This window comes from Orcinus orca, chromosome 5 (assembly GCF_937001465.1).
Source record: "Orcinus orca chromosome 5, mOrcOrc1.1, whole genome shotgun sequence".
Classification (NCBI taxonomy): domain Eukaryota; kingdom Metazoa; phylum Chordata; class Mammalia; order Artiodactyla; family Delphinidae; genus Orcinus; species Orcinus orca.
This window is the reverse complement of record NC_064563.1, coordinates 55,115,248-55,136,352: the sequence shown is the minus strand read 5'-3', so window position 1 is coordinate 55,136,352 and position 21,105 is coordinate 55,115,248. Positions and strand designations below refer to the sequence as shown.

Here is a 21,105-nt window from a genome sequence, read left to right as displayed (position 1 = left end):
AAGATACCTACTGTTTTCCATGTGAATGCTAAATTCGTACCTGAAGTCAATGCTCAGCCCTCATCTGACTTTACCTGAGCGTCACCACTGACACTGGATCACTCACCGCTTTCAAATCCTCACTCACTCGGTCTCTGGGACCATCTTCTTGTTTCTATTTTGCCGCTGCTGCGTCTCAGTCACCTCTCCTGGCTGCTACTCGTTACCGGGACCTTTCAGCACTGGAGGGCACCAGGCCGTGGGCCTTGCACACCTCTCTGTCATCTCTGCTTAAACTCTTGGACATCTCATCTTGTCTCAGGGAAATATAATGCCATTTATATCCTACTCCCAAATTTATTTGTGTAGCTCAGACCTCTGCCCTGAATGCGAGGCTAGTGTATTCAACTGCCTACTGAATAGTTCCACTTAAATGTCAAATAGGCATCTCAAACTTAAGTGTCTGTACAGCTCTAAGACTCCGCCCCATTCCTGCTCATCAAAAACCCCACTGTACCTCCTGTGGTTTTCCCCATCCTTCAGGTTGTTCAAGTCATTATCTCTGAGTCACTGTTGGACATCTTTCTTCCTCTCATACCCCTGCCCAAAGCATCAGCACATCCTTTCCCAGCCTAGTCCAACTACACTCTTTCATATCTGGTTGCTGTAATGACCTCCTAACTGGTACCTGTGTCAGCCCTTGCCCCAGTCTGTATTCACTGTCCCTTTCAATGGCCTCTCACTGGATACAGAATAACCTCTGAAGGCCTCACAACTGCCTATAAGACCCCATCTAATCTGCTCACCACCACCACCTTCCCAAAGAACCCAGGACCTCTCTGCCTTCATCGTCCACTACCCTCCCTCTCACTCGCTCTGCTCCAGCCACACTGGCCTCCTTGCTGTTCCACAGGGACACTAAATTTGCTCTCATCTCAGGGCCTTTGCAACTTGCTGCCCCTTCTGTCCACAGAGCTTTTCCCCAGACATCTACACAGCCCATTCAATCGTATTCTCAGGCTTCTCTCGAGTGTTGCCTTTTCAGGGAGACCTCTTTGAACACCATATTAAAACTTACAGTCACCCCTACCCCAACACCCGTGACCCCACTCATTTCTTATTTCCCTTCTCTGCTTTTATTTTCATCATAGCATTTGTCACCAGTATAGTATTTATTTCATTTAATTACTCCCTGATTAGAATGTAAGTTCCACAAGGGCAAGGCTTTCGGGTTCACTGCTGTAGCCCTGGCAACTAGAACAGTACCTGACACAGAGTGTGTGCTCAATAAATGTTATTAACAATATTTTTTTCCTTATAAGAACATTTGGGGATTTCCCTGGTGACGCAGTGGTTAAGAACCCGCCTGCCAATGCAGGGGACACGGGTTTGATCCCTGGTCCAGGAAGATCTCACATGCTGCGGAGCAACTAAGTCCATAAGCCACAACTACTGAGCCCACGTGCCACAGCTACTGAAGCCCACGCGCCTAGAGCCCGAGCTCCGCAACAAGAGAAGCCACCGCACCGCAATGAAGAGTCGCCCCCTCTAGCCCCACGCGCAGCAACAAAGACCCAACGCAGCCAAAAAAAAAAAAAAAAAAAAAAAACATTGGCAACCACCTTACAAAAAAATGAAGGTGAAGTACTCTAAAATCTCGTTTACTTCATGGGAGAGCTGATGAGGACAAATTATAATACAAAAGAAAAGTAGTCTGATCTCTTAAATCAAAGTTTCACTATAATGTCTGTGTATCAGTTAATTTCAAAGAAGCAAGCTAAGAGCATTCATTTGCTATCAAATCACTTTTGAAACCCTTCTGTAATATTTTTTACATCAAGTCCTATTTCATGACAACACCAACTTTCTTTCTGGTAAAATTTTTATGTCACAAATTAAGAGTACAGTAAGTCCCCTACATATGAATGAGTTCTGTTCCAAGAGTGCGTTCACAAGTCCAATTTGTTCGTTAAGTCCAACAAAGTTAGCCTAGGTACCCAACTGACACAATCGGCTATATAGTACTGTACTGTAATTATTTTCACACAAATAATACATAGAAAACAAACAAACGCAAAAAATAAAGAAAACATTTTTAATCTTACAGTACAGTACCTTGAAAAGTACAGTAGTACAGTACAACAGCTGGCATACAGGGGCTGGCCTCGAGTGAACAGGCAAGAAGAGTTACTGACTGGAGGAGGGAGAGGAGGTGGGAGATGGTAGAGCTGAAGGGTCGTCAGCAACAGAAGACGGAGGGCAAGCTGCAATTTCACGTGAACTAACTTACGTGACTGGACGTGCGAATGCACGTTCGCAACTTTGAAAGTTAGCAACTTGAAGTTTCGTATGTAGGGGACTTACTGTATATATTTAGAGATTTTATTTTTGGATACAAATTTATCACAGGGGCAGAAAAATAAGATACTGTGGAGCCCAACTTCCATATCAACTAAGGCTTTAATCACCATGTAACAGAAGGAAAAGAACATGGCTTTCAGAGTTGGAGCTTTGTTCACACCTGGATTCCATTATTTACTAACTGTGTGATCTTAGGCAAATTAACATTGCTGTTTCCTCAGATGTAGAATGGGGATAGTAACACATAATTCAAAGAGTTATTGTAAAGATTAAATTTGTTAACATGTCAAATCCTGGCAGAGTATATCAGGCCAGCTGTCAGTGCTTCACTTCCCTCCTTCTCCCTGGGAAAATCAAGAACAAAATAGCAATAGCAATTTTCCTAAACCAATTTTCTTAAAACAAAACAACAATGAAATACTTTATTTTGAACTAATTTTAGACTTACAGAAAAGTTGCAAAAATAGTGCAGAGAAATTTCCATATAATCGCTCACCTTGCTTCCCCTAGTATTAATACCTTACATAAGTATAAAACGATGATCAAAACCAGGAGATTAACATTGGTACAACGGTATTAATGACGTACAGACCTTATGTAGTTAGATTCAAATCTTACCAATTTCCGATAACGTTCTTTCTCTATTCCAGGATCCTGCCTAGCTTTGTTCTAGCTTTCTCGAGTTGTATCAATTATATTACCAGTTTACAATGGAAACAATTCAAAAGAATCTTACTAAAATATAAGAGTATGTCTATAATATACAATATGCTTCATGTGAATAGAATTACTTGGGTACACGGTAATTAAAATATTCAAACAAGAAATGTTCCACCCAATTTTTATAAAACACAGTATAGGTATCACAGTGATTTAATTTTTAAGGCACCGAATAGTCAAAAGAATATTCATCTTTAACCTGACTTTGTAGCAGTGTCAAATGAAAACAATCCAGATTTGGTCTATAGGTATCAAGAAATCAATACAGGTTGGGGAGACCCCTTTCCTGGCAATACTTCTTTAGCATAGCAATGGCCTTGAAAGTGCTATCCCCTTCATAGGGTCTGACTCATTTTATGACAATTAAGTACAGACACTTGAAAATATTTACTATTGTTGACAGGGAGGCAAGATTATTATGCAGGCTCTATTCTTACCAATGTATCTTTTAAAATGCAGTTTTGGGAAGTTAATGCTAAGTGACAACATATACCCCGAAAAGGAGGTAGAACATTTTAAAGAGACACCAAAACTCAAAAGCAGATTGAAGTGGTTTCCTGTGATGGCAGACAGTTTTTATTTATATGCTGCCTTGTTCCAAAAACAGGAGTGTAGCACATAATTTAACCTCTTCCCAATGACTCAGCATGGCTGTTATAAAGCTCAGATAACGTGCTATGACCCTGACTCACTGATGAATGGTTAATTACATCCCAGGCCCTCCATTCTAGAAGGAAGGTGTGTATAATGGAAGAGTTTAGCCGGAAATGTTTATGACAAAACAGCCTTCAGAATTCAACAGAACAGCTTCAGTTGATCTGGAAAGTTAACTTAAGAAGGGAATATTTTCTCCAAAGAGGCCCGAGGCCCAGAGACACTGAGAGTAGATGGGCTTGTAATAAGCAATATGATCCATGACTTAAATCAGGTGGAAACCTAAATCTGGCATCTTTGCTTCTTTAACTGTTTAAATCTAAACATGTATGAAGAAAGAATTCTTCAAGGTCAAGAACCGCAAGCGATTAATCTTTGTATCTCTCCTTTTCATCATCGGCATCATCCTTTGATTCTGGCACAAAGTGGTGCTCAAGAAATGTTACTGAACAAATGGAAAGAAATGAACAAAGAACCCTGTTTTCTCAGGACAATATGGTTTTTCAAAGGGAAAAAAAATATTTACCCAAGTCAATAAAATGAAAGTAAACCCATGACTATTGTCACTCTTAGGGGTTAGGCTAGGAGCCAATTATTCTTCATGTTATTCTATTTGGACACCCAAGTGGAAGCTCACAGATAACAAGCCTTGTTAATGGTCACTGGGACGTGGGAGGTGGGTCTTAACAACTGAACGCAGACTGGTTCTAAATACTCTAGTGTTTGTTTTTGGCTCCATTTAACATCTGGAATGGGAAGTTTTAAATGTTTTTTGCCTTTTGTCTAAGTGGCTTTCCCACCAAAATGTGCATCTCAGAAAATACATACAGAAGGTATCTTCCCTAAGAAGCTGTGCCACCTTTGCCTTGGACTCGGTCCTTCATTCAGTGAATTAACCAGCAAGCAAGATGCAAGCGTGGTGAGAAGTACAGTGGAGATGATTCTGGTTTTGTTCCTACTTTTTAGGACCTCTTGGAGAAGTAAAGATTAACTGTAAAATACCAAAACAATTACATTTATTTTTATTTAAAAGGACTCTTTTTTTCCATATCGCCCCTCCTGATGGCCTCCATCACGAGCCTTTGAGTAAGTTTCCCAGAGTCTATCATGGAACACCAGTATTTATGAGAGATGTCCGAATAGTGTCAGCCTACCTGTAACCTACAGCAATACTGTGCAGCAGGCAACAGATCCCTCATTTCAAAGCCGGTGTCTGTCCCATGATAAATGAGTTCTAAGGATTCTTCATCTTCTCCCCACTCCAACCTGTACTCTGAGATATCAGCACCAGAGCTTTCAGGACTCTGGAAAACAGAAATTTAAGTGGTTAATTTCATTGAAAAGAAAATCCTATGATGTTTGTGTTCAATTAACTAAACCGAGAAAGAGAGCAACATGCCTTAGGATATTTCAAATACATGAAAAGAAAAGCATGAAAAAGATACTCAATTTCCTCTCAATTCTGACCAGTGGTAAAATTTCCATAACTCTTGGCAAGTGCCAAGGCAGATGACTGTGTAAAACCTATTTGTGAACTTAAGCTTTGTGGGTCCCTCATAACTTGCACTGGGGGGCAGATAAAGTAGAAGAAACAAACTGATGCAGAACATGTGCCTGACTTACCTCCCAACTCACTAGGACACATCCATCAGGCGTAAAAGAGATACAAGGTGCTTTGCACTGTCCAGGAGGCCCTGCAGCCGTGGTAATTTCTGAGACATCAGAATAGGGACCATACTGAAAGACAAAAACACATGCGTGCGTGTAGGTGTGCGTGTGTGTGTGTGTGTGTGTGTGTGTGTGTGTACACAACACAAGCTTATAACCAAACAAGGGCTAAGCTAATGCCATCATCAATACAATTGATTAAAAGTATTACCTAATGGTCTTCACTTTCAGTTGAATATGTAGGTTTTCTTCTAACATACATTCCCTAAGTAGTAAATGTCTATTTTATAAATATATATTTTTTTAATTCAAAAGGATTAGAAAGTTGGTTTACTAAACATTTTTGCTGTGACCTAAGAAACAAAAAATGCTGACTTTTGCTACATCACAGCATTCTCCTTTAATTTCTCAGAAGGCTTCAAAGAAAACTAAGTCAGATGCACACTGCAGTTTAATTTTTAATGCCCAAAAATCTTCGTGGGATTGTTGGTTATCAAATTTTGAGTACTTCTTCTAGTTACTGGTATTTTCCATTTTGAAAACCAATGGTCATGTTAATGTTTTCTCAGCATGTCTCCCACCATCTCAACTATTTGAAGGTTTACACTGCACTCCTCTCCTCCACCACCATCAGTGACCACACTGCTCAGAGCCAACCACCGCTACAGATTTAAAACACGTCGAGAGAACCATCACCACCATGTTAACAGTGGAATATGTGATACTTCAATGAGCTGGGGCAAAGAGTGAAGTAATTTTCAGGTTAATGAAGTATGTGACTATGTTTTTCAAAATGGAAAAAAAAGATTAAAAAAACAAAAAAAACCCCAAACCTCTCACATTTTCTAACAATATAACCTGCAAATATACTGGGGGTGGGGGAGAAGCTCTCTGAAGTGGCCCACAGAAGGTGATTATGAGTCAAATATATGGTTAACTTCCAATGCAAAAGAATTTAAAAACAAGGCTGAAGATACTTTCTTTATATGATAAATTAGTGAAAGGAGAAAGTAAAACTCAAGTCAGCCCAGTTGCACATTTATCTTTTTCTTTTCTTTTTAACAGCACATTTATCTTTATCATGAAAAGATAAAAAAAAAATCCCTCTGAAAAATTGATGGGGAGAAGCACCAGATCAACAGTAAAATAGGATTTCTTCTGCAGCATCAGTGATCATCACCATCCATCCTCTTTTTTTTTTTTTCTTTTTGCGGTACACGGGCCTCTCACTGTTGTGGCCTCTCCCGTTGCGGAGCACAGGCTCCGGATGCGCAGGCTCAGCAGCCATGGCTCACGGGCCCTGCCGCTCCACGGCACATGGGATCTTCCCAGACCAGGGCACGAACCCGTGTCCCCTGCATCGGCAGGCGGGCTCTCAACCACTGCGCCATCAGGGAAGCCCCCATCCTCTTTTTACTTATAAAAGTTTGGGTGCATAGGCTTTCTTATCTTCTCACCAATACATTTTTATTGTTTAGTTTTGTGTGTGTGTGTGTGTGTGTGTGTGTGTGTGTGTGTGTTTTAATTTAAATACCTGTATCTGAAATTCTTTCCTAATGGGCAATTAGAAGAAATCCAGCTCCTGTTAAAGGCTTGTGATCATACTTCAGACCAAATGTTTTCATAGTCAGCATGGCTAACACGGAACGGACTAAAGACAAACATACTTTGCTTCTGAAAGGCGTGAACAGGACCACCGAGAACTAGAAGAGTCATCGTCAACTTCTTGTCACTGTCAGTGGGCTTTCTTACTTGTAAAAATCTCATCAATTAATGACATCTATTTGTCTGCATGGAGTGCATCTACACACACCACTGGCACCCTGTGGGCCTTTAGCAGCGGTTTGCTCTACCCACACCCTTCTACCTTCTTTTATGTTTCTGCCCATCTTTGACACACCAAAAAGCCCTGTAGTTTCTGGGTCACTTCACTCTCATTATGAATTGCCCCCCAATCCATATCACTCTGCAATTAAAAAAAAACAAAAACCAATCACCTTTGTGGATATAATATAGACATACTCTTCCAATCTCTAACAGCCCACCTCAATAACTTCAGATGGAGTAGTAAGAAGGACCAGAGAGTTCTACAGTTTTCACTTGAAATAAATGAAAAAAAAAAATATATATACTGGCCTCCCTAGCCTCTACCCCAGTCCAGTTTTAAAAACTGATGTAAGACATTGCTGGGTAATTTAGACAATATGATAAAGAAATATTATGTAGTCCTAGTTTCCCATAACTAATTTATACAGTCGATGAGAAAATAGGAAATTATTTTAAAAACTACCAAAAGCATCTAAAGGGTGATGTTGTTATTAACCTTGAACTCTATCTTAATAGAATGATATGAGGACAAAAGAAACAAAATTTCCAATGTTGGGTCTACGTGAAATCAAAACAGTGTATCTTCAGAAATTAGATTTTACATACACTTCTTTAATGGTTGTCAAGGTTGGACAGATACTGCTAAGGATTTTAGGAGGGTAGAAACAGAAGTGCCAGGACCTTATATTTCTGTTACGGTGTATAAGCGTGTACTCACCCCTCCATCATTCAGAGCTCTCACCCTGAAGCGATACATGGTTCCGGGAAGTAGGTTGCCAACGGTGCACTCAAGCTCGGGCCCGTGGTACACCTCCGAAGCTACATCCTCAGGTTCCGTCATCTCCACGCTGTACTCTGAGACCTCACAGCCACTTTCAGAGGCAGGAACATCTGGGAAAGGAGAATGTTTTTCGTATCAGAACACTTTTGTGTTTCCGGTTGACCCCATCACACCTCACTTTCCACAAGGTTTGCAAAATATCATGTAGGTGGCCTGTCCTCGATATTTACAAAAGAAACCCCACTCCAAAAAAAAAGATATACAGAAGAAAGTTTTTGAATGATGTTATCCATACTTTCCAAAGCAAGTACGTTTAATGATATTAACAAAATTCCAAAACTGTAGAACTTTTAGGCAATTCCTTTATATTCTAATGCCAGGTAAACACAAGAAATAGAGGGGAGAAAATCTTCTCCTTAACTTGAAACCAAAGGACACATTAAATCAAGTTAGAGGACCCCAAACTGGCACACTATCTTATTTTAGGCATAAGTGATGGGGAACAATAGTCTGACAGCGTTTTGCAGGTTTATATTTGCACTTTTGCTTGTAAATTGTTGACCCGACAGGAAATGCTAATACAGTTTGAGTCGATACAGTAAAACACCAGGACCCACACTTAACAAGGCAGCAAAGATGAGGAAGAATTAGATGTTACCTGATGAACTATTTCTTGGTTTAACCTCTAAATTGAGCACAACTTTTATTTTATGAATAAAGCTGAAAAATTCCTGAAAAGACTGGCTGCTCTGAAACATTTTCTATAAAAGTGCCCTCTGAGGGTAGAGGATGAACAGCACGTGTGGCACCATCAGGAATATAGGAGGGTGAGTGACAACGTGGGGAGAATACAAACCCAAGCCCATGTACATTGAACAGAATATGGGCATTTTCAATAGAAACAAATATGGTTTTCAGAAGGAAGACCTGGAACTTGATTACAAAGCATGAAGTCTTAAACTCAATCTCCACTTGTCCAAATTGGCAACGTGAAGATGTGTTCACTCACCCCACTCTAAGTGGACTTCCTTGTGCTTTGGTCTACCCAAAACCCTCGGTGGGCGACACTGACCTGGTGCAATGCTTAGTGTGCGAACAGGGAGACTTTCAGAACACTGCAGGAGAAATACAGGAGAGAATCATCTCTTAGTTACTTTGAATTTATTAGAGCTCTATATACCAAGCAAATTCCACCCCATACCTGCAAATGCTTCCAAAGAGGGTTACACATTGAATGTTTACACTTTTTATGCAATAAGATCTTCGTCTCTGTGTGGTGTGTGTGTGTGTATGTGTTTAAGTATGGACATATACCGCATACAGCACTGGTAAAAATAATTATTTCTGATGTCAGATTTGTAGGTTGACTTTCTGAGTGTTGTGTATCCTAAGCACACGGTTATTTTCCTTTAAACAAAAATTAGAGACCCTTCAGGAGGACAGAAGAGAACACAAAACAACAGCTGGATGAAGTTCTTAAATGGTGTCATAAATGGCCAACCATCCACATACAGAGCAGAAAAGCAAATAAAGTCAATATTAATCAACTGAGTCTGACATTAACCAGCAGGTTCTGTTAATACTAAAATCAGCAGGCCTTCTTTTTTGCAGGATCTGGTTGCGTAAGCCTGGTCGTATGGAAGCTGACCCCTTTTTGAGACAGGAGGAGCATGGTAGACCTATGCAGCTCAACCAAATTCAGCCTCCATCCTGAGGAGACGAGGTGCAGAGGAGATGTACTTAGGCATTCAAGGAGCGCTGCCGCTTCTGTGTAGGCTTGTGCAGCACCTCGCATGTAAGAGGAACTCGCTGATCATCTGTAGCTCTGATGTGGACATCCCCACCCTGGGAGGCACTGCATAAACGTCGTCTAGGTGGACCTTTTTTTTTTACCTCAGAAGTCTGTCTATATGGACAGTCTAGACATCACAGTACCACTATCCTTGGGGGGAAAAGAAAATAAACATAAAACGACGTCAGAGGTGGGCTGAGTGGCAAAATTCGGCACCTAATGGCAGGTGTTCTTTTGAAAAGTCAACCCAGTACAGGGTAACAAGGTTATAAGCCACCACTGCGCGTGCACTCTCTCTCAATACTAATGGTTTCAAAACCACAATGTTAAACATCTCTACAATGAAAACATCTTCTACCATATTGCCTCTCACTCACTTTCTGAATGTTAACACCATTTAGATAATAACTACTGATATCTCATTTCTAGAGCACTTCATGTGTACATGTTACGTTGTTTTGAGCCTATGAGAACACTGTGAAGTTGAAACCAAGTTTCCTGACGTGTTGAATGGTTGGTCTAAGGTCATATAAATTGTAGACAATGGTGGTGATCCTTTTGTGATGTATAAAAATATTGTCACTATGTTGTGGACCTGAAACTTATGTAATACTGTAAGTCAATTATACTTCAATTTAAAAAAAAGAAAGCGACAGCAAGAGAACTGCTGCTGCCTACAGATGTGTAGGTTGGGCACTGCGTAATCACAGGAGGTGCCTTTCAGCTCAGTCATCATAGATTTATGTGGCTTTTACAATAATTTTCCAGCAGATGGCAGCAAAGTATCTCAAGGAAGGTGTGTCTCTCATTTTCACAAAACTGCCAGACGTGGTACAAGAAAAGCTGTGCTGGAGGCCATATCTTTTTTTGCTCTAAATTCTACGCTTTTCTATCATTGCAATAACTGAGGTTCACCGCCTTATTTATTAGCTAATGCAAATTGCAGACCACCCTCAATTTTCAACTGTCAGGTGATCATGCCAAAGTCTTCTGAGAAACTAAGTGAGGGATGTACTTGGAAAGCAGCACAATTCAGTTGAGAATCATTTGGGTCTATCTTTTTATACCCACTAAAGCACAGTTTGGAAAACTCTGAATTCATGACGTGATACCACGGCAGGCTGCATTACCAAGATACATTTTTAAACAGCAATTTATTCTGATGTTATAGATGGGTTGTCTGAGTAGGACCAAAGATGTTTACTTTTATACTGAAACAAAACCAACCTGACTGTGTCCACCAGTACTTATGCAGCATGCTCGGAGTTTGTACAAAGTGCCTGGTTTCAAGTGGGTGAAAGTGTACTCTGTAGCCGACCCACTGTAGGCCACTTCCCACTGACTCGCTGCAAAACAAGACCCGTGTATGAGATTATGCCTTTTGTAAAAACGTAACAGTACCAACCATTCCTGATAAGAAAAAGCTCTAAGTGGTTTCCATGAAAACCAGCATCTCCTATTCTTTCTTTTTTCCTAAACAGCCACAGTGCCCTCTTTCCATCTCCTTTACAAAGTTAAATACTAAAATAACATGGAGTCATTTTTAATACTTAGTACTGCTGGCTAGACTACTTATATCACCATGATTACGTTTGCTGACTGTGAGGTTGGGATGCTGGAAAGCACACGAAATCTGTAGCTTGCCCCGCAGCAGGAGACAGCGGATGGTGCTGAGCAAGCTAGGAAGTGGTGATGGTGTGAGAAGCCCCTGAGGCCAGCTGGGCAGGCGGAAGGCTGCTCGGCCACAAGGTTCCTGGTCAGACCAGGGCACCACTGAAGAGTTTCTCCTGGCTCTTATCTGCCTGGAGGTCACAGTGAGTGAAACCTCCCCCTCCCCATACAGACCAAGTCCTTTGGGTAAAAGGCCTGCTGTCTCCATGGAGCCCCACTTAAAAGACAAAAACACCTGAGGGAGTGACATTAAAAATGAAACATTCAGTGTGACCCAGGTTATCTGACCACTTCTCTGGAATAAAGCAAGCAAGCAGAGCCACTGGAGGGGCCTGGGTGAAGCTGATGCCACCAGGTGAAGAGCACTGGGGATGCTTCGACTGACGGCCTGCCTGCCCCACAAATCTGGGATGTTTATCCTCCTCTGTCTTGCTCCCACTGACACAATGTTTCCAGCAGACTATTTTAAAGGAGGCCTTTACTCCATGCAGTTGTTTTAGGGAAAATACTTTTACCCTGTTCCATGATAGTTACTAACTTCCACAAATGCCCTCAGCTGCTTATTAGGTCAGATTTACAATGAAGCCACATGCACTAGGGCCATATGACAAGGGGGAATATTAAAGACAGTCATCCTGACATTACCGATCAAACAACCTGCACTGAAAAGGCAACTGGGAACAAGGACTACCGAGGAGATTCAATTAATCATTGACGTCACGCACTGGCAACGTTGTTAACTTTCAGGTACAGACGGCATCTACTTTTGATCTGTCACCAGTGGTCAAGGGAGCCACAAAAATTCAAAATATATTTAAGTTTTCACGATGAGCCACCGCACATCCGTGACTTCTCTCCTAGGTCAGATTTTTAGCATAGAATGTGATTTTATGTTAAGAACAGCTGTGCCCATCTCAAAGCATTTTCATGTTTTTCAGCTTAAAATAGGGCCCAACTGACATGAAAAACAAAACACTCCAGGTGGCTATCGTGGCACAGAATAAAAAGCAAGCCACACACCTGCATTGCTTGTTTGTAAAAGCTGCTGTTAACTCTTTCCTTTTTTCCCATATGCATCACTTTTTTAAAAAAAAAATTTAGTTACAGGGATTATTAGAGTGGTGAGATGGGTGTCATTTTTAAAGTTCGGATGACTATACTTTTTTCTATTAAAGCCTAATAAATTTAATCAGAAAGAAGATCTAAGAATTTTTTAAAAGACACTATAAAGGGAATCTGATCTGTAACACTGTCCCACTTTAATTCACCTCGTCTGACTAGTAATGAAGAAATAATATGACTCAGAAATCACAACAAAAATGAAGACATTTTCTGAACTTGTTACAAAGTGTGACACTTGTCAATAGCCCACAGCAATACTATATTTTGTCATCCTTTGTGCACCAAACTCATTTGCTGTCTCCAATTTACCCTTCCTGCTGATTGCTTCTGACACTTTCTCTGCTTATAAGAATTTCTAGAGAAAGCGTGCCAAGAGAGATAAAAAAACATATTTATTCTATTAATTGGGACCTCTGGTTTAAAGAAATGACAGAAAATTTTAAAAATGACAAAAACGTACATTTCAAGCAGACTCTGATCCCCGATGCTGTGTTTGAAAGAAAAAACTGTCAATATGTGATTAAGGCTTGTTTATTGTAGTACCTCTATCAATAGAATTAATGATTGCCCGCTATTATTATACAAATGTTTATCTTATTAGAAAACAGGACTTGAACAAAACAATTTCTACAAACTTCACCTTCAGAATTTCCATCAGTAATCTCTAGCAAGTACTTGAGTATTTCTGAACCACCGTTGTCCTTTGGAGGATCTGGAAAGTAAGCAAATGCCTTATTAGTTATAAAAGTGTATTGATTTTTGTTAGTAAATATTATTAGCACACATAGAATCATATAATATACTGTCTAAATTCTGGATTCAACCAAAAGGCACAATAATTAATATATTATTTCACCCAACTCCTTTCTCGAAAAACAAAAGAAACAAAGCCACAAAACCTTCTGGTTATCAAAGCGTAGAGCTAGAAATGTCAAAAATGTTAGCACTTATTTAGTGAAACATGAACAAAACTCAAAATATGGAGTTATTTTTCTAAGAGTTATGTTCATTTATTTATTTTGAGATTCTGAAGCCTGCTCTTCAATATTTGATGGTTTTTATATAAGACAAAATATACATATATTTTTTTAAAATTACTTTATCCTTTTTTTATTTCACTTATATCATCAGTGAGAGACGGAGAGGGAAGAAAAGGGAGGTGCAAAACTTACTGACAAAATAAATAAAAGATCAGAATACAACAAATCTGTCCCATCACAGTTTGCTACTAAGCAAACTTTGTATCCCACATGAACCTAATAGAAAACCAGAGCTGCGGATCAATAAGAACCTGTACCAAAGAGCCGGTTTGAGGAGGAGGTTCCGGCTTGTTACTAGAGCCCTGTGCGCCTTAGGTATCATATCTGTCTACTGCTAACTCGGTGCCTGCAAGAGTTTTCTTTTCTGAGCAGGAGAATACCTTTTTGCAAGACTACACAGAATTTGCTTCTACTATCAGTTGGCCACCTCTGTATTTTAGATATACCCTCAGGTTACTCATATAGATTTAGAAACTTTAATTCCCGTCTCCTTTCACCTGTTATTTCCATTAATGTATGCAAACTTCGGCAATAGATATTTACAGCAATAATTAAAATATAGCATATGGCTAATGAAAGTAAATACTCAGTGTTGATGGAACTTTCTAGGATATTCTGAGAATGAAAGCTTTAGATCTGGCAAAAAGCACACCTAGATTTTTTGTTTCTCTTAATCGTATCCATCTTATAGGGAATAATTCTGCCTCAAAATTACCACATAACTTGAAGCAGTTATATGTCTCAGTGGTTGGCCTCCAATAACAATTTAATAATGTTTTAAATTCCCTTTACATTACTTGACTGCCAGGTAAAATCTTATTTTAGATTTCTATTTTTTTTTTTATTTTTTGCCTGTTTGGTAGTTACTATTATTGTATGACATTAGTGACAATCATACACATTATGTTTCACATACAGCTGCAAATGTTTACCAACATTCTAATGGCATTCATTCCGCTGAAATAATCCATGCAGCAGGTGAGCCACAAAACCCTCTACCAGATCCCCACAAATACCAGGATGAACTTCAATATGAAAACCTCCCGAATTCCAAGACTTCCAAAGATATACAAACAACAACAACCAGTCTTCCTAATTCACTGTAACTTAAACTTTTGTAAACTTTAATATGACTTACCTAAAATTTGAAATTTATTTTTAATACTAAGTTTATAAATCAATTTTTATATTAAATATTGCTACATTTTTAAGGGCAAGCTATTGAAGAATGAAATATATTCAGAGATTACCACATTCAAATCAATAATACATTAAAACTATAGGAGAAAAAATGTGTCTTACAGGAAAATCATAAAGTAAATGAAATGCTCTCACAATTGTCAATTTTACGAGTTTGTAGAATTCTCAGGATGTTTCTCATACATATATTTCAAACGTGTAAAACTCCCTCAAATAATATGATTTGTTTGTTTATTGGTTTGTCACTACTGAAATTAATCAAGTTTTTAAAAACCTGTCAAAAAAGCAGCAGCAGCAACAGCAACAAAACATACCCCATTTAACACTAAAACCATGAGATGTAACTGGTCCTTTAATGAGGGGTCTTGTAGGAGGTCCAGGCCTGTCAGGACTCGTCGTACAAACCAAAACTTCACTTGGGCAGCTTTTCCCTTCCATATTAGAAGCAGTCAGCTATAACACAACCAAAAAAACATTAGTGTGCTTTAGATATCAGGTCTTAAACCAGCAGTGACTTTCAATATGGCAAGATCAAGGTACCCATAAACTCACACAGACAGACACACTCACATATTCTCTTTCTCTCTCTCTCTCTCTCTCACAGTCTCAAACTACTAATTTATAAGTGTTTCTTTAATGGAGTACTTATTTTCTATACAGTTTAGCTATTAACAATTATAAATAAAATAACAAGGTAGGTTTTAGCCAAAGATATTTTTACCCTTTCAAGAAGACAAAACAAAACTAGTATGTCACCACCCAGTTCACAGTGTTTTGTGGAAGGAAAACATGGAGGAAAAGCAGATAAAAATAACCTTGCTTATTTAGGAGTAGGGCAATGCCACCTTGTGGAGAAATGCTAGCAGTATACCTATGATCTCACAGCCAGCATCGAGTAACAAGGATTTTTAAAAATATCAAAAACTATCATTTTCCTTCAATAGTTACACATGCCACTGGATAATCCGACAACTATTTACTGAGTGACTACTACGTGTTAAATAACATGGTTTGGTTCACAAATTCAGAGAAGGAACGGGGGAACCAGAAGACAACCACATCTCTCCAGAAGGCACACTGTCACACTAGAAAACACCGCGCTGTGCTAGAATCAACAAACAGCGGGCAGCACACAAGGCAGCCTGCTGTTCCCTTCTCTCCTAACGAGGTCGCAAAGAGTTGATTCGACGCAACGTCGCCCAACGCGGAGCCCAAGTGGGGAGGGGGTGGGTAACAGAAGAGCAAAAGGAAAACGGCTGAGAAAAAGAAAATGGGCAAAAGAGCAAAGGGCGATGGAGAAAAGGGAAATGTGATTAAAAGAAGAAACTGTGAATAGAAAGGTGTGACGTGCAGGTAGGTGAGAGACAGGTGCGCTGGGCACCTGGTTTGGGTCTTCCCAGGCAAGGGCATCTGGCCATGCTGTGATGCAATTTATTACAGCACATTACGGCAACAGGTTTCTTTCTCAAAAGTGGGTTTTAAAATTAAAGTTGGGTGTGTATTTTACAGATGTTACCTTAAAAGTGTAAAGTGCAGCGAACTTTACAGGAGATTTAAAATGGTCAAGGAATGAAACATAAAACAGCTTCATTTTTAAGCAGTTCAGGTACCAAAATGACTGACTTACCCTGAACTTATACTGTGTGCTTCTTTTGAGATTTTTCACAGTACAGGTTAAATCCTCTCCAGTGTATTTTGGGTGGAAAAGGTTATCCTGAAAAGGCAAAGCCAGAAAGAAACATCAGTATCATAAAATCTGGGCATTAAATACCTTGTCTGTAGGATTTTTATATTGCCTCCTTCCAGCATCACCAGCGGGCCAGAAGTGTGGCAGCTACACCAGAAAGAGGGCCAGAATCCCACAGTGCTTTAGGAAAAATTTAACTCTATCACATCATAATCTGTCCTGGATCTGGGTACTTTTATTGGGAGACTAACACTAATTTGAATGAGAACAATGTTCTCTCTTTGAGAGAGTGTAAATTTGCTTTGGAATAGATGTCACCATATACTTTTCTCACGGAGCAAATTTTTCTGGTTACTCAATAAGCATTTTAAACAATGAATTTAACCACCAAATTAACGAAGCTTATGTAGTTAAAAAAATTATCTAACAATGTCGTCACGAAAAAAGGCTCTTGTACGGAGATCCTTACTGGCAAGCTGCAACGTGCTATGCAATCCACTGGCTGGGGTTTCTGACACAGTGTCCTCTTCTGGACAAGGGGGAAAGCAGAGCTTGGATGGGGAAGACATAACCCTTCAACGGGATAAACATCCTACTGAAAGCTGACTGTACAGAATTCACTCAATAATATTCTCAGTCATGCACACATCCATCCATCCACCCACGCATTCATCTCGGAGCACCTTCTATGCATCAGGCTCTCTTCCACGCTCTAGGGGTTTAGCACTGCCCAAGAACAGAGTTAAGTCTTGCCCATCAGAAACTGACATAATAGCCAGAGAAAGCAATTAACAAAAAAACCTACAGACAAACATGAAGCATGCTGTGTGGTGGTAAGTGCTGTGAGACGAAAGTAAAGCTGGGTAAGAGGACGGAGTGGTGGAGCTAGGAAGCACTGCTTCCAAATGAAAGCATGGGATGCCATCTACCTGGATGGGGAAGGCTGTGGGAAGGCCAGCTCTGCAGGCTCCTTAAGGCAGCCACATATGGCTCCTCCAATTTAAATGAAATACAATTAAAAATTCAGTTCCTTGGGCTTACAGTCACATTTCAAGGGCTCAGCAGCCACGTGTGGCTAGGCACTATCTTATTGGACAGCACACGATACAGAACATTTCCATCATCACAGAAACTTCTCCTGGACAGTGCTGTTTTACAGGGTGGTCAGGAAAGGGTCGTCCAAAGAAGTGACATGTGAGAAGAGACCTGAAGGAAATGAGGGAAGTAACTCAAAGATATCGGAAGGGGCATGAGAGCCAGAGGGCACCAGAACTGCAAAGGTGGGGCGGGACGGCACAGCTGGTACGCTCAGTGAGACTACAGTGGCAGGAACAAGGGCAGGAACGAAGACCCTGAATGTGGAGGACCTGGAAAGCACTGTAAGAGCACTGGCTCTCCCTCTGGAAGAGAAGGGAAGGCACTGAGATGGGAGGGCTTCTGAGCAGAGCACTGACATGACCGTATTTGTATTTAACAGGATCACTCTGGCTTCGTGTGGAGAACAGACTGTAGTGTAGTGAGGATGAAAGTAGGGAAAATACTTAAGAGGCCGTTCCAATAACCCAGGGGCGAGATGATGGTGGCTCAAAAAGTGTAGTAGCTGTGCAGATGCTGAGAAACGGTCAGATTCCTGGGTAACTTTTGAAGGGAGCTTTGAAAGGCTTTGCTGACTGACTATATATGAAGTCAAGGAAGAGCCCACGGGTTTCTGGCTTCCCCAAATGAAAGCACGGGGATGCCATCTACTTGGATGGGGAAGACTGTGGGAAGGCCAGGTTTCTGCTAGTGGTTACAGTGGCAGAAATTAAGAGCTTGGTTTCAAATTTAGGCAGCGAATCTAATTTCACCAGTGCATCCTGTAGTTAAGATAAAACTGACTTTACCGAACACACACGAGGGTATAAAATGTGCCAGACTTACGTTTTCGTCCTCCTGGATTTCCAAGGTGTAGGTGACTACTTCCTCAGGTGAACAGCCTTCTGGTTTATTCCACTGCAATGTGACCCATGTGACCCCAGCTCGAACAAGTCTTGGTGCAGAGGGCATCTGAGGAATGTTTCCTAATGTGTAGCACACCACCTCTTGGCTATACCCACTGGAGAGAAACAGACCCGGTGAGACACGTTTAGGAGCACGGGAGGGGTCTCGGCATTTCAAAAGAGCAGGGATAAGCCCACCTGCTGCGCAACTTGCTTGGGTGGGAAAGTCTGGGGCCTGACAGGTTCATTGAGCAAAGGAAGGCAAGGATCCTTTATGTGATATTCCCTACCACAACTTCAATTTGCCCCAATCCACCCCACTGCCCCTTGCACTGCTCTGCTTAGGTCTGCTACTAGAAAAGCATGCCATGTTACAGGACAATAGATTTAAAAATTTACTTCCCCCCGAAAGCACCCAGGAGAAAGCACAGCACAGTGGTGATGGTGACAAGCTATGAGCCACAGTTACCAAGGAGCCTTCAAATCCATGTGAGAGCAAATAACTGTCTACTGATAAAATAAATGTTTTACAAATATATATGGTGCTATTTTCCAAATGTTTGTAGATGCCTCTAGTTCATTTACAAATTCTTGAACTGTGGAAGCCTTTATCATTATGACCGTCCAACCAGTGCACTCTAAAAATACAATGGCTATCATGGGTAGGGAAGGAGGGCCGTAAACCTTGTGGTCTTAAGAAGTTCTTTAGGCTGGAAAAACGGTTGGGACCAATGGTGTGCTGAACCTTTAAGAAGATTTTCAACAATCAGTGATAAAGAAAAAGATTTTTCCCTTAATCAACAGTTACCCAAGAAGTACAACTGAAATACGGTCTTTTCAGAGCACCTTTAATCCACTGATGCTTCACCATAAACCTGTTCTTGCCTTTCTCTAGCAGCTTGGAGGCAAGCCGTGTGTCCTACCCAGTCCAGATTTTCTCCAGTCCTGTGAGTATCTGCCCGGGCTTGACAACAATGGACGGCCCAGCAACTCTTTCTTTGTATCAGCAAACACTCAGACATAGTTGAAAAAAGGCAACTGAATGAGTAGCTTGCTAAAGTGATGAAAGGAAAAGGCACACAATCTGAAAAAAATAAAGCCCCCAGAGGATTCCTTTCAAAATCTGTAGTTACCTTCCTCCTGATTCTCAGAGACCCCTAGTGGGCCTTTGCATTACAGCCCGCAAGGCTGCAAAGAGGCCACACAGTGGCATTTATCACCTCAGAAGGGGCTTTCTAGCCTCTGATTAGGATTCCCTTTCAGAAAATCTCTAACTGGTTCGGTGTGGAGGCAGCAGGCGACCTTGCGCCTTCTGGCAACGTGACAGAAGACTCAGAAACACCACACAGACGCTTAAAGGCATGAGGACCAGGAAACGCCATACCTGGTGCCAATGTCATTCCGAGCAGCCAGCCTGAATGTGTACCCCATTGCCGGACACAGCTTTGTCAATTTGCAGTGTTTTTGGCTCCCAAAGAAGCACTGTCTGAAACCACTGTTTCTTTTTCCCTGAAACAGCGAAACAATGCAAAGAAGTTTAAAAAAACATAATAAGAGAATGAAGGAATATTTCGAACAACTGTTTAATTTCCTAGTTTGGATGGACAAAACTAAGAGAAGGAAAGCGCTCTACAGTGAAATGCCATCCCTAACACAAAGGCACTACAGAAAGCTGCGTTACCGAGAGGGATAACGCACGGTCCTTGTGGTATTTTGTCAACAAAATAAAAAAGGCCCTTTCAGGCACAAGGCAGTGCTCAAGTGAAGGATCACAATTTCTCAGATCTTCTTCCTTACTTGGTCAAACTGCCTGATCTGACTCATAGGAGTGAGTCGGCAGCCTCACAGGATTGCTAACTCTGGAGCTGCACAGCCACCCCCAGATGGCCCAGCACCTGAGGACCAGGCTACGCAGCTCTGCAAGCCACAGAAAGTCCTCCCTGGTCTTCTCTCTCCTCTCCCGCCTTGTGGCAGCCCCCAAGCCCACACGTGTACATTCTGGCTAGTGAGCTGTTTGTCTACTCATCCCTAAATACTGGGCTCATGCCTTTGACTCATCTTGTCCACATCTGGTCTCCTCAAGGCAGTGCTCTGGACAATCTGGGAGCTCTATCAAGGCTTGCAGAGTTGAACTGAATGTCTGACAAGCACTTCATCTATACATATTACAGCTATTCTTAAGTTTCTTATGAGGCTGGAAACACATTTTAATGCATTCCTAGCCTTACATGATGCTTCAAACTCCTCGAAGGAAAAAGAAAACACTCCAGTGGGTTCTCTTAATAGAAGTAAGAAAACAAAAACAAAAACATAACTTAACTATGCTGTGCCATGCTCAGAGCCATGGAATACTCACATCGGCAGTTTTCTAGAATATTTCATACCCATAATCCACAGTATTTTATCTATGTTTACGCAGAAGAAAACCACATGCTAACACTGGATGAATTAGCATTTTAATCAGACAGCCTGGGCCCAGGACTTCCAGGAATGTTTGAAATTCTCAATTTATTACATAAAAAAACAAAGAAAGCACATTTTTCTCCTAAGCAAATTTAAGCATTTCCTTCCTTAAAGCAGGCCTCCAAATGCTTACTACTGAAAGAAACATTCCAGGTGAAGTC

General features: G+C 40.8%; 1 protein-coding gene across 6 annotated transcripts in view; it reads right to left on the bottom strand.

Annotated features, from left to right (window-relative positions):
* The window catches only part of FNDC3B (fibronectin type III domain containing 3B), a 361,128-nt gene that overhangs the window by 47,173 nt on the left and 292,850 nt on the right, over nt 1–21,105 (bottom strand). For 3 of the 6 annotated variants that reach the window (XM_033429514.2, XM_033429520.2, XM_033429522.2), the window contains 11 exons: nt 19,866–19,990; nt 18,423–18,597; nt 16,443–16,529; nt 15,130–15,268; nt 13,216–13,287; nt 13,036–13,062; nt 11,010–11,128; nt 9,000–9,105; nt 7,928–8,100; nt 5,338–5,451; nt 4,869–5,018 (listed from right to left, as the gene is read on the bottom strand). In XM_033429514.2, coding sequence (XP_033285405.1) covers nt 4,869–5,018; nt 5,338–5,451; nt 7,928–8,100; nt 9,000–9,105; nt 11,010–11,128; nt 13,036–13,062; nt 13,216–13,287; nt 15,130–15,268; nt 16,443–16,529; nt 18,423–18,597; nt 19,866–19,990 — 1,287 coding nt within the window. The remainder of the gene's footprint in view (nt 1–4,868; nt 5,019–5,337; nt 5,452–7,927; nt 8,101–8,999; nt 9,106–11,009; nt 11,129–13,035; nt 13,063–13,215; nt 13,288–15,129; nt 15,269–16,442; nt 16,530–18,422; nt 18,598–19,865; nt 19,991–21,105) is intronic. The other 3 variants (XM_033429521.2, XM_004270544.4, XM_049709765.1) reach the window with 3 other exon arrangements.